The following is a 14,285-nucleotide window of genomic DNA, read 5'->3' on the forward strand; positions in this document are numbered from 1 at the left end:
CGTGTACAAAAAAAAAAACACGGCTATTTTGCTTGCATGTGATTGGATGATGGAAGTCAGCAGAGCTTTGCCTCATTTACTAAGCTCTGGGGTAAATTCCTTTGAAAAATGCAAATTCTCTTGCATACTTAACAGCCTTCTGAATTTCTTTAGTAAATCAGCCCTAATATTACTTTGGGCTCATTTACATCTGTTTTTACTCCTCATGTATTTTCCATATAAATTGATGGAAACATATGTTGTGCTTAAAAGGCATTCTAATGTCATGGCATGTTGGCTTGGGTCATGCTGTGTTGATGTCTGTCAACATGCATCTGACTGAACCCATGTGTTTTGATGCATTTCCTTCGACTATAACAAAAGCCCATCAAGCAACAAGTGTAAAACTAGCCTTTATGATTGAGTGGGTAGGTTTAGAATGCTTTGTCAGGTTTCCATTACTACATTTTCCCCTCTTGAAGGAAATGTATCCTCTGTTTAGTGCTGAAAGGAAATCCTACAGGTTTGCTTTGTTGGTGCTTATATCCAGTTTGGTTAAATATAATATTTATAACGTGTTGTTGCCTAGGCTTTTCAGCATTAAAAATATTACACTGGTTGTTCAGTTATGGCAACTCTATTACAGTGTATATAACGATGTGGGTTTATTTTACTTTCAATTTACATTTTTGCACGTATCTACTTTGTGTGAATGACTGCATCTTTCGTCCATGGGCATAAATGGTATCACCAATGTGGGACCATATGTACGATTTTCAGCTACATCTCATAATGTTACTCATGTCAACCCATTAGAATGACTAGAATTCTAGAATGACATTAAAATTGTACAAAATACTTTTCACTTTTTTTTTTTTTTATTCTTTTAAGGGAAGCGCCATGTACAAAACTTTTAGCTTTGCAGAACTTACAATACAGATAAGTGTGGTACATGTTCAGCCCATGTACAGGTACATCTAGTTAAGGGCAGCGTCACTTAAAACAGCAAATGGGTATGACCATATGTGGATAGGTAGCAACATCAAAAATTTAACAAATGGCAAAATGTGGTGCCCCTCCTGAGTAGACCGCGTAGATGACAACCCAGGTGTAGAGGGGGATCCCTCAGACATACACATGATGATACAGTACATGAGAAGACTAGGGTGGCATGGTTAACTAGAGTCTTGGTATATCAGTTTTATAGGTATAAATTAAAGGAAAACTAGGTATGGGGTTCGAGAGACTTGGAGAAAGAGGGATTCTCTTCCTGGGAGCAGAGTGCATCAGTGCAAATCGAGCGTCGGAGCTCACAAGCACATGGAATGGGCTATGCGTATTGCAGGAATTCAAAGGAAAGGTCCCAATAAAACCACTTTTTATCCCAAAGAGTGGCAGTTGTGTCCTCCATCTTTTCAATGTCATTTATGCTTGTGATCCATTGGGCAACTGTAGGTGCAGACTGCTGTCTCCACTGACTCGGTATGCATGCTTTTGCGGCATTAATGTGGATGTAAACCCAAAAAAATAAAAAGTCCTTTCCGTCCCCTTGCTTCGAGTGACAGGGTTTTTACATATCTCGTGCACTAGCTTGGACACATGCACATTCCTGGATGTTTATCATAATTTGGGTGGTGAGCCACAGTTCATTGTGAGAGGTAATGTATGTCACTCGAAGCTAGGGGACGGAAAGGAATTTTTATTTAGACAGGTCTTTATCTGGAAGTCTGTTAATTTTCACTGAACAATAAAAGAGGATTGCTCGGAGCTGGATTAACTCTGTGTGGCAAGACTGGGCACAGATGATAGGAAATCCTATTCTCTACATTGTGACATATATAAAAAAAAAATAAGGGGTTAGGTTGAGCTGCAGCCAGGTCATCGCATAGGGAGATATCTGTAAATTTATGAATCCTTTGAAGTGCTGGCTTCCAAAAAGATTTGCAGCTGGGGCAGTCCCAAAATGGTGCCTGGGTGTTCTTCGCATTGCCAACAATAATCAGATTGATTAGGGAATAGCTTTACCAGAACCGATGGGGGTCTGTACCAGCGTGTGCCAATTTTGTAACTGGTTTCTTGGTATTTACTGCAGAGGGAGGACTTCTGTGCAAAGAAAAGAATGTGCTCCTTCTGAGGTTCAGTGAGAATAATCCACAGATCTCTCTCCATCTTGGCTAAGAAAGGTGGGGCAGCAACGGCATGGATTTTTAACAGCGTTTTATAGAAAATGTAGAGGGGCCCACAAATTGAGCTTTCCCTCCCAGGCAGAGCTCCTCGAATGAAGCTTCCAGGGGAAAGGTGCAGGCCAGGCAATGAACACATAAAATACGAGATCTGGAAAGCTCTCCATTGATCTATTGCAAAAGGGATTCTGCTAGTCAGTATAGTCTTAGCAGCAGCCCAATCTGGAGGTTTTAAGAAATGTGAGGCCCAAAAGAGACCTTTTGGGGACTGTTATATGAAAATCGGGTCTGTGAGACCTGGTTTAAACTCCGGATGACCGATAACCGTTATCCTAGGGGAAGGAAAGCTAGCTAAGAAAGATGATCTAAAAAAACCTGTCCATTTCCGTTCGGGTGGGGCCAATCAGCGGTTGTGAATCCAAGTGAGCAACTTGAGATTTTCCAGCCCAGGACAGGCCGGACAGTAGAGCATGAGCTGCCTCCTGTTCCAATGCCACCCAAAGTTTTAGAGCCCTATTCTGTACTTATTTAACTTCTGTAATTGCCCCCTTTTCCCTATCAAATTAGAGTTTAGGCTGTCCACCTGTCAGAACACAACAGTACAGTAGTTTGAACCAAAGAAAATTGTAGTGTGCACCCAGCTTAAATCTCAGCAGGAAATTAGGAACTCGCACACCGATATCAGATCACATCAAACTTTTTTTTATTTTTTTTTAAAAGTCAAACAAAGCACACTACACCCCCTTTCCCAAGGTGTATTCATAGGTGGGGTGCAATCTTCTGTTTTCAGCTTTAAGTTGCGCATGATTGAACATCTTCAGTGTGTAACCACTTGCTTTCCTGCTCAGTTTGCGAAGCATGGTTGGGTTCCTTTTGGTCAGCATCTGGTTATGGTTGTTTATACAGGCTTTATGAGATATGCTACCCCTCTACATGTCCAGCTAAACCTATTTACTACCATTTTGTCCCTAGCTGTTAAAGTGCCCTCCTTACCCATTGCCCAGGCTTGAAAGTCAGGATTCTGCTGTTGGCTGACCTTCCTGGTTCTCCTCCTCACAAATTAGTTCTTTGTACAGAAAGGAATTATTAGGTGGAGCCATGAAGTGCATCTTACAGCCAAGAGGTAGAGGTAAAATCCAGTTGGCGGAGTTAAAACACTGGCAAATTTTCACCATCCAAGCAGCTTACGTTTTTTGGGTGTCCTACTCCACCGATAATTTTCAACAAAAAATTTGAAGCCGATTTTCTGTGAAAATGTTCTTGTTTCTGATGTCTTGTTGTGGAAGTGATTACTTAATTTGGTCCAGGAAACATTAACCTATCATTTTTAGGTACGGTCTACCCTTTTTCCTATAACAATTCCCTCTTTTCTCTTAAACCAAGTTAAATTCTCTCCACATGTCATTTGGAAATATATCGGGAAAGTGATCACAACTAGAATAGTGATCTCTTTTTTACAAAATCAACTGTTTTCTCTAGTAAGCGTTAAACAAAAGTACACCGACCCAGAACTGATGTATTGCTCTTGTTTGGATAGCTGTGCTTTGAGACTCCCACTAATTTCTTAAATCTGTATTAATCCATCTGTAAAGTCTGCTTAACACATTTTCAGTCTGTTCTTCCAGTGTGTAAAATAATTAGGAAATACATCAGTGAACACGATATCCCCCATTATAAAGCCTATTGGAAATAGGCATGGGAAACTAGTTATAGGAAACTCTTGCCTGTGTACTTATTGTCACTAAACCCACATCATGCAAAACTATCAAATTGTGTACTACATGCTGTTCATGCTCAGTCACAGATTAATTTTCTGTATTCTGTAAAAAAAAAAAGAAAAAACCTTGTTGGTCCTGCTGCTCTTTATGTCCACCTTCTGTTCATGTCCCCAATTCAGCTAGGTATTTTGCAGCTGTGGTGGCAGCTCTGCACATGTCAGTTTTCAGTGAGTTTCTATGTTGAGCGTTTAGTCCCCATCGCACATGAGCAGTCCATGTGACTATAAAGTCACACGTGGGCATTCACTCGGTGGTAAATGACAGCCCACTCCATCCCTTCTCCCCCATGCCCACTAACCAGCTAAACCCAATGGGGTGGGATATTGCATGTAGATTTTATGATGGCTTCACCACCTCTTCTAAGACACAGGCTGGAGGAGCATGACACAGCCTGTGACTGGCAGAAATCCACCCACACCATGTTGTAGCCAAAAAATAATAGATGTGATTTCAAATATATACTGTATTTATTGGCGTATAACACTTACTTTTTTACCCTGATAAAAGAGGGTAAACTGTGCCTGTGTGTTATACGCAGGTGGCTGTGGCAAGTTTTTTTTTTTCCTGAAACTTCCCTCTTAAAGTTAGGGTGCATGTTTTATGCCGATAAATGCCGTATTTGACCATTTAAAACAGTTTATTGATATTCATTTATTTTTACTCTGTATCCAAAAAGCTGTGTTTTTTTTTTTTTTTTGAACAGGTGACCAGCAGCAGAGGACTAGAAGCTCCTCCTGCTTGTTTCCCTGCAGACAGGCTGGGAGAAAGCTGGGTCATGTGACAGCTGTATATCACATAGGAAAAAAAACTTGATTTAGGTTAATGTAATTATGTTTTATTTTTTTTATTTACATAATTGCATTCATATACAGAAATGGAAGTGACAATGTAAATTGTCTCACTAGCTCATTCTGTATTGAACAAACATGTTTTCACAATGTGCCTCTTACGGTTTCTCTCATTGTTTAATGGCATCAGTATTATGAAAACTGCATTAAAGGCATCCAAATCTGACCTAGGCAAGGAATGTGGTCAAAATATGAAAAATGTAAAAGGGTACAAGCTAACAGCGATTTATTTTGACTTTTTGGTTTATGCCAACAATAATTTTGCTGTTGTGGAAACAGTTAAGCAATGCGATTTGCAGATCTTTAGAAACCATAGTTTCTTCTCTTATTCTGTTCATCCAGAATCTGTTTTGGACAGAACATTGCAGTCCTGCTGTAGGGCTGGTTCTAAGAGGGTTTAAAAATGCATTAATGATTCCATGCTATTTTTTCCACCCTGCATTTAAATTATCTTCTCTATAAAATCTTTGCTTTTGCGCGACATCCTACGCACTTCCACATTTTTTAAAATCTCTACCTCCTTTGAATCTATTGAAGCTATTTTATAAAATGAAAGTCGATACACCTGCTTTTTGGGTCAAATCCAAGTATAACCAATATCAAAGATATCATTTGACAGTTATATCAAATTTTGTCCTGCTAATTGCAGCAAAAGTTATTTTTAGCTTAAAGCAATCTTCAAACCCTCCGTTTGGTAAGTTTCAAAATCGTTTTACTGTGGAATTGAGGCCTCTAAGAAAAACTAACTAAGGGAAACTTGTATGTAGTTGATTTGGTAAAAAAAAGTGAATAATCCTGATGTGCGGTGTTATGTCAGGAATGAGGGGGGAAATCAGAAGTTGCATTAGTAAGCAGGATGAACAATCCTTGCCAAAAATCCCAGTAGCTTTTCTTAAACTTTAGGTAGCTATACTTGGTCTCTTGGAATAATCAAAGGAGGTAGGAGACACGCCGACACTACACACCTGATTTATTTTCTGGTCACTTTGTTTCATCTGTCTCTTCTGAAATTCTTTCTGAATTTTTTCCTTTTCATAGGAAAGTGCATCCTTGGCAGATAGATTGATCCAGGTATTGTCATTGCATTTTATTCTCAGTAAAACTCAAACCCCAGATGGTACAGTATTTTAATGTGGTTTTTTTTTTTGCTCTGGGGTGATGCATGCTCTATTTTTACATGCATCAAAGTAAACCTCCTTACCCCCTCTAATTGTAAAATAGCGTAACATTTTTAATAATTTAATGCAAAATAATGGCGAACTGCACGTTGCCCTAATCCAATGTTTCTAACCCCTCCATGCTCTTTTTAAATTATTTGAACAAAACTATTGGTCCAACTAATTAACATTTTTCTGAAATGATCATTAAAACTAACTGCATTGCATGAGTCAAGCTTGATCATTTTGCATGAACTAAAACCAAATTGGAATGACAAATCTCATCTTCATTATGCTTGCTCCCATTTTCAGTTATTGAACAAGCTCCAATAACGCAGTCCAGAATTAATCTGCAAGTTTAATTGTAAAAGCTTCTGAGGGGTTTCATACACAGCTGTTACTTGCGCACAGAGAGGCAACCATTTTGTAGTTTTAACATTTTAATTGGGCAAAAGTTCTTTTGGAACTGACTTGTAGCCGTATTAGTGCAATTGTGAAAGAGAAAATTGAGTACTGTCCGTGATACCTTTTTTTTATTTGCACTAACATACAATTTTTCAGGACACGCTTTTGGGTATGTCCCCTTGAGTACTGCTTGGACCTTGAATGGGATATACCCTGAAAGCTTGTCCTGAAAAATTGTATGCTTGTGCAAATAAAAAAAGTATCGCAAACGGTACTCAATTTTCTCTTTTGGAACTGGAAACATAACTTGGGCAGTTTAGGATATCTAATGCATCTGAGAACTGCTGCTGACTCTGAAAATAAATATATATATTCGTTTTTTTTGAACAGCACATTACATTTTAATGTTGCATTACACTACCTCTCAAAAGCACTTTACCACTGTAAGACTTAAAATATTTTATGTGCTTGTTTACTCATCCCATTTACGCATAAGTCTTGTATGTGTCCCAAAGACACAATTAAAACCTGGCCTCACACCTCTTAGTGCCTACCCTCATTAGTCATATTATTGTCAATGGTTTAAAGGGGTTGTAAATGTACAACTTTTTCCCCTAAATGGCTTCCTTTACCTTAGTGCAGTCCTCCTTCACTTACCTCATCCTTCAATTTTACTTTTAAATGTCCTTATTTCTTCTGAGAAATCCTCACTTCCTGTTCTTTTGTCTGTAACTCCACACAGTAGTGCAAGGCTTTCTCCCTGGTGTGGAGTGTCGTGCTTGATCCCTCCCTTGGACTACAGGAGAGTCAGGACGCTCTTTATGTTGCAGAGAAAAGAGCTGTGTGTTAGTGCGGGTCCTGTAGTCCAAGGGAGAAAGCCTTGCATTACTGTGTGGAGTTAGACAGAAGAACCAGAAGTGAAGATTTCTCAGAAGTAATAAGGACATTTTATAAGCAAAATGGAAAGACAAGGTAATGGAAGCTATTTAGGAAAGAAAAATTGTACCTTTACAACCCCTTTAAGAAGAGTATGGGATGGTTCATTGAGCTCTTTCATGATGCTGAACTATTCAATGGGAGTATAAATGACAGCTTTTTATGAATCATTAAAAAAAAGGCAAGATCCAGAACAAACCATTTTAAGAAAACTGCATTTGCAGTTTGTGCTGTCTGGAATAGATTTTGGAATTTATGATGATCTGTAAAATATCCCATTTATCCCAGACAATAGCCTTTAAATTTTACTACAAAATGGCTGCCCCACTGTGTGCGCGCTAACACATGCATTTTAGGCGTATGCTTTGCTGTGAGTTAATTGTTTGCACATGCCCTCAGAAAGCAATTTATTTATTTTCATCTGGATTGCTTAAAAAAACTTCAAATTATGTCCAAAGGGACAAGTGACAAGGGCCCAGGAGGCAGAGGAAAACTACCTCATAAAACGGGAACTGGCCACCATGAAACAGCAGAATGATGAGTCCAGCGGTAAGCTGGAGCAGGCTCACCATACCATCGGCGATCTGCTGCAACAAAAGCAATTGGTAAGAAGCCTGGCTGCACTTTATCTCACTTGTATTCTTTCTTTCAACCTTGGTGATGATTTAATGTTTTATGGTGTTTGGAAATGATCATTCTTCACTTACCGAATATGTACTAAATTATGTGCTAATGATTGACTGTCGCCATGTGAATTTTGTGTTGTATTTGCAGTTCTATTTGGATAGGTAAGGTAAAAATGAGAAAGTATGAGGTCTCCGGAGTCATGCAAAATGTGACCCAGGCTTCCATGTCTTGTATTAATTTTGTAAACCCATTGAGATTTGGTGCTTTGCATTAACCCAGGTTGTTTTAAGGCAGTCCATTCATGTTGAATGGGCTGCTGATGTACCAGAGTGAGCAAGAAATGGCAGTATTTTTATTACGAAGCAGCATTTTACAATACACTGTTTATCTTTACCATGAATTTCCTTACAGGCCCAACACTGCTGCATTTAGGCCTGCCAATATTGAATGAAATGCCCTTATGTTAGGTTCTAAAGTATCTATTGTTGAGATTCAAAAGGAGTTTGTGGTAAGAGTAATTCGGAAAAAGAATTGCACGCTTACTCAGTGGGAGTAGGGCATGGCAAGAACAAGGCTTCACTAATAGAATGTGATGTATGATCCTATTCTTCAGGAATACATGGCAGATCCTCATTGGGAAACCTTCATCTTGGTTAATTTACAGAACCGCTGTAATTTTAAATTTTCAAGACACAAAGAAGCATTGCAACAATGGCAAGCATGAATTCTGTCCTATAAATTCTAATTAAATATATTGTCTTATCTGCTACTTTGAGCTAGGCATCTCTTCATCCAGTGGTGGTGTTTAGTTCCTGTTGAGAAGATTCCTCCTCCCGGTTTCTCTGCTTAGTTGTGTCTCCATCTACTTGCTGCCAACCAAACTGTTGGATCTCATGATCACTGCTTGTAGTTTTATTGGTCAGTCCTAATGTCTAGTTGAACACATGACGTGTTTCCTCAGTGAAAAGGTTTGCTCTGTAGTTTGCACTGTATGTGTGACGTGGGGTGGGAGTTCTAAGTATCCTTCGTACTTTGAAGTCTTGTGGCACTCCTTCCTTAAAATGGTGCAACACTACACGGTTTATCAAGAAATTATAGAATCTTATTTAAATGCTTTCCCCAGACCGCTTCTGTACTTGAAAATGCTGAAAGTACAGAAAAATCTGAGCCCCCATAAATGCAGCCAATCACTTTCTGGAGTGTTTTGACAATGCTGCGCCTTTTTGCTGAACTTTAGTTTGGGTGGGACTTTGAAGGTGTCAAACATAAGTTGCATACTGCTTGCAGAAGGTAATTAAAGGGGTTGTAAATGTTTTTTTTTTTTTTTTTTCTAAATAGGTTCCTTTAAGCTAGTGCATTGTTGCTTCACTTACCTTTTCCTTTGATTTCCCTTCTAAATGTTTTTTTTCTTTGTCTGAATTTCTCATTTCCTGTTTCTGCTCAGTAAGCTTTCCACCGTCATCCCAGCGGTGGAAAGTCAGTCAGAAAAGCTTACTGAACAGCTTACTGAGGAGGAACAGGAAGTGAGAAATTCAGACAAGGAAAACAAAGAAAAAAAAAACAGGAGGGAAATCGAAAAAAAAGGTGAACCAACAATGCACTAGTTTAAAGGAACCCATTTAGAAAATAAAAAACGAACCTTTACAACTCCTTTTAAGGTGATGTATGGGGTTTCTTAAAAAAATAAAAAATACATACTCACCTCTGTGCTCCAGCTTTCACCCCACCTACTCTGACTGATAACTGATCGTTCATATGACTGCTGATTGCTCAGTTCTCAATCTTCTTGCTGCAGAGAGCAGTGATGGTTAGTCACGGCTCTCTACTCTGCCCCTCCACTCACTGGACCATCGGGCTGAAGAGGCAGTTGGCTTCAGCTGTCAGCCGCACTCTGAGAGCCAGTGCCAGCCTTCAATTGGGCAGCTGGATGAATCCTAACAATATGTTTGAGATCCTTCCAGAGCCTATAGTGCCTCTGTGTCGTCCAACAGCAGGCTAAAGCCCCCTGTCAGCTGATTCTGGGTCACAGGAGAGCACAAGTGTACTATAGGACACCTCCCCTGTCCTCTTTATAACTGAAGTTCTGTACTGTAGTTCTGAAGTTCAGTGTTCTGTAATCCAGCAGAGGGGAACTCACCGAGGGTTGACGGCACCCTCTTGGCTATTCAGTGCAGCAGAGGCAAAGCTGGCAGCTCCGTACAGGAGGTTTTTCGCTCCCTAAATTTCTGATGGGGCAATGGCTAGGTTTTTCTTCGTATCACTTTAAAAAAGCTGCAAATACTATGTTGTAAAATGTACGTGAAAGTGTTATATTTTATTTTGCCCAGACATGAGCATTAAAGTTGAACTATATTCTCCCAGAAACTGCATATTTCCACCTTATGGCAGACTTGCAAGCCAAGGCACCCCTTCCAGCAATGCAACGGCCGTTCACTTCTCCCTCAGTTTAAATTCCTCTCTGCTAGTGTGAACCCAGTGCCAACAGAAAGGGGCAAACCTGGTGTGCAGACACACAACCTCTTCCTTATTAACCAATGATACCGTCTGTATTCAGAATGTCAGTGGCTGACCTGCTTGATTCCCAAGGTTGTAATGCTGCACAATATAAAAATCTGGAGCTTTGTGTAACAAAGTCTTAATCCACTTGCTGGTTTGTTGACAATTTGTGGCGATTTTTTGACATTTTGTCTAAGCAGCCCTGAAGAACCCAGAAGGCACCCCTGGTTAAAAAAGGTTGGTCTAGAATTATTTAAATGGAGCATGTTTAGCTTCACTGTAGGCAAAATATCTCCCCTAGAGGTAGTATGTGGGCTGTACAAGTCAAAAAACATCTTTTATGTTGGATATTGCTTTGGCTTTTTGTCTCCTGACCAGTACAATAATTGGGTGTACCATTTTTTGCTTTTGTGTTAAGAATGTATTCTGCTTCCTCTCAGCATGCCCTGCCCAGTAATGTGAAATGTTCAAATGTAGGTCATGCCCTGTAATCACTCTTCTGGTTAGCACGAATGGATGGTTGCATTCTTGTGTCTCTGACCATTAGTATCCATAGAGCACCGGAGGGGTCAGATGTATACAATTATACCCGTTCAAATTTCATCAGCACACATCCTGCGTGAGTGGTGGGCATTATGCCAGCAATGTATGTGCATTATTTACTTACCCAGTAATTTCCTGTTCTCTTGACTGACAGCACTACTTGTAGTATTCTGTTTGAAACCAGTGACGTAATCTGTTTTTAGTTTCCTTGTAATCTCCAGCCTGAACGCTAATTTTGAAAATTCCAGTGCAGCTATTGCCGCCAACAGAAGCTCTGCAAACAAATGCCAGGATTTTAATCAAGCGGTCAGCACTGGAGGGAGCTTGGAGCAATGTTTTCTCCAGGAATAGTATAGGAATAGTATTTTGGCCTCTATATCCATCCCAGTGTTTCAACTTTTTTGCCCTTGAAAACTGTTTTGATTCTCGAGGCGCCCATGTTGAGCCTCAGTTCACATTGATTGTAAGGGAATGTGTGCAAAAACGCGTGTGTTCCTGGCATGCACAAAAAATATGCACATTTAACGGTCAATGTCTAGGGCCAGTTAATGGCAGAACGCAGCACGGGAAAGGCATGCTCCATGTGCCTTTCCTGCACTGCAGGTGGTTGTACTTCCCTTGGGTTCTGCATCAAGGCACCGATGCATGCTTAACAGCACCTCAAGATCACAAATGCAGTGTTTGAAGGGACCAAATTGGATGATATTGCAGTACCATGCGGTTTGGTGTGGCTTTTTTTTTTTTTTATAAAAGGTGTGCATGCACTACTTTTTCTGCGTTACAGTGCGATTTTGCTGCTCATTCAAATGAATAGGCTGCAAAATCGCACTACACATTCCCCTCTCTGCAAACCTAATGCCACCGTGCTCATCTTTGGACCCAAATCCCCCTGCTAACCTCTGCATCTCAGAACACCTTTGTTTCCCTCTGCACCACCACCCCCCTCTTTTCTCACCTTGGTATCCGAAACTCCTCTCTCTGCTCACTCCTGTACCCCGATCCCCCCTCTCTGCTCGCCTACCCACCACAAAACCCCATTAGCACACCTATGTACCCCACTCCTGTCTGTTTTACTATATAATGGGGAAAAAAGACTGAATTTAAAAAGTACCAGTTTTCTTACTTTCTATTATGAAACAAATAAATATAAATGGTTTTTCTTTAAAAATTTTGGACTGGAATTTATTCTTGTATGCAGGCGGCCCCCGAGTTTCAAACATCTGACTTACAAATGACTCTTACTTACAAACTGAGGTAGACAACAGGAAGTGAGAGGAAATCTCCCCCAAGGAAGGGAAATTCACTTCTGTTAGTTATCATGGGAAAAGTGTTTCCACTGAAGCTTTATCACCAATCCTTGTTTCTACAACGACCCTAAATTTTTGAAATTCAATTGTCATTGGGACAGAAAGTGATGTGAAATCTTCTGAACAGGGGCACAGACGGCAAAACAAATGTTACAGGGGTGTGTAACCCTTCCCTATGCTATCCAAAAAACTGAAAGAACTTTTACACCTAAAAAGATTTACCTGTTCAACTTGCATAAAAACTCAACTTAAGAACAAACCTACAGGACCGTGTTTGTAACACGGAAACTTAATGAATGGTACCCAAAATGTCCTACCTGTCACAGCAAACTATTTTAGGAACAAGGGGCCAGATCCTCAAAAGAGATACGCGGACTTAACTGCTGTTCAGTCTGTGTCTAACTTTGGAAACGATCCTCAAAAGGCTTTTTCCAAAGTTAGGCAGAAGATCAGGCATGTGTAATTGAATTACACTGCCGAATCTTAGGATGCAGTACCGCATCCGCCGCTGGGGGCATTTCGAGTCGAAATGCCGTTTCTAGTATGCAAATTAGCACTTAAGGCGATCCACAAAGCTTTCCAGCTTCGTTTTTTCGCCGTAAGTGTTATTTTGCAAGTGTAAAACTAGGGCTGATGTTACAAAGTGTAAACTAGTCACACCATGTAAAAGCCCATTCCAGCGACGGCATTTGGTATGCATTCCCGAGGGAGAACTCCACGGCAATTTGTAAAAACAAAACCGGCATGGGTTCCCCCCCAGGAGCATACCAGGCCCTTAGGTCTGGTATGGGTTGTAAGGGGACCCCCCTACGCCGAAAAATCGACGTAGGGGGTCCCCCTACAATCCATACCAGACCCGTATCCAAAGCACGCTACCCGGCCGGTCAGGAAGGGAGTGGGGACGAGCGAGCGCCCCCCCCCCTCCTGAGCCATGCCAGGCCGCATGCCCTCAACATGGGGGGGTTGGGTGCTCTGGGGCAGGGGGGCGCACTGCGGGCCCCCCCACCTCAGAGCACCCTGTCCCCATGTTGATGAGGACAGGACCTCTTCCCGACAACCCTTGCCGTTGGTTGTCGGGGTCTGCGGGCGGGGTGCTTATAGGAATCTGGGAGTCCCCTCAAATAAGGGGGCCCCCAGATACCGGCCCCCCACCCTAAGTGAATGGATATGGGGTACATCGTACCCCTATCCATTCACCTGTAGGCAAAAAGTTAAAGTTAGTAAACACACAACACAAGGCTTTTTAAAATAATTTATTATTCTGCTCCGGATGCCCCCCCTGTCTTCTTTATTAGCTCTATTAGCAGGGGGGGCTTCTTCTTCCACTCTCCGGGGGTGGTTTCTTCTTCCGCTCTCCGGGGGGGGTTTCTTCTTCCGCTCTCCGGGGGGGGGGGGGCTTCTCCGGAGGTATTCTTCCATCTTCTCCCCTCTTCCGCTGTTGACTCGGCGAACCCCGGTTCTTCTGCAGATGTCCGGTGCCTTCTTCTTCAGCGCTGGCTGCCTGCTATCTTTGTGTGTTAGCTCAATTTCTAGCAGGCAGCCGGCGCGGTCTTCTGTGACGTCAGGGTCTTCTTCTCCCCTCTTCCGATGTTGCCTCATCGCCTGTTGTCGCTGTAATGATGGAAGCGCGCCTTGCATCCCATTTATATAGGCATCACCGTCCCATCATGCTCCGGTAGGTACCCACGTGGTGGGTGCACGTGGGTAGGCACCCACCACGTGGGTACCTGCCGGATCTTGATGGGACGGTGATGCCTATATAAATGGGATGCAAGGCGCGCTTCCATCATTACAGCGACAACAGGCGACGAGGCAACATCGGAAGAGGGGAGAAGAAGACCCTGACGTCACAGAAGACCGCGCCGGCTGCCTGCTAGAAATTGAGCTAACACACAAAGATAGCAGGCAGCCAGCGCTGAAGAAGAAGGCACCGGACATCTGCAGAAGAACCGGGGTTCGCCGAGTCAACAGCGGAAGAGGGGAGAAGATGGAAGAATACGTCCGGAGAAGCCCCCCCCCCCGGAGA

General features: G+C 41.7%; 1 protein-coding gene across 5 annotated transcripts in view; it reads left to right on the forward strand.

The window, feature by feature from the left end:
* The window catches only part of EVI5 (ecotropic viral integration site 5), a 238,470-nt gene that overhangs the window by 115,857 nt on the left and 108,328 nt on the right, over positions 1 to 14,285 (forward strand). For 3 of the 5 annotated variants that reach the window (XM_040360028.1, XM_040360023.1, XM_040360024.1), the window contains 2 exons: positions 5,827 to 5,859; positions 7,745 to 7,891. The exons of 1 other annotated variant lie outside the window; for it this stretch is intronic. In XM_040360028.1, the coding sequence (XP_040215962.1) occupies positions 5,827 to 5,859; positions 7,745 to 7,891 (180 nt within the window). The remainder of the gene's footprint in view (positions 1 to 5,826; positions 5,860 to 7,744; positions 7,892 to 14,285) is intronic. One more of the 5 variants, XM_040360025.1, reaches the window with a different exon arrangement.

The sequence above is a fragment of the Rana temporaria genome, chromosome 7, assembly GCF_905171775.1.
Source record: "Rana temporaria chromosome 7, aRanTem1.1, whole genome shotgun sequence".
In the NCBI taxonomy this organism is placed as follows: domain Eukaryota; kingdom Metazoa; phylum Chordata; class Amphibia; order Anura; family Ranidae; genus Rana; species Rana temporaria.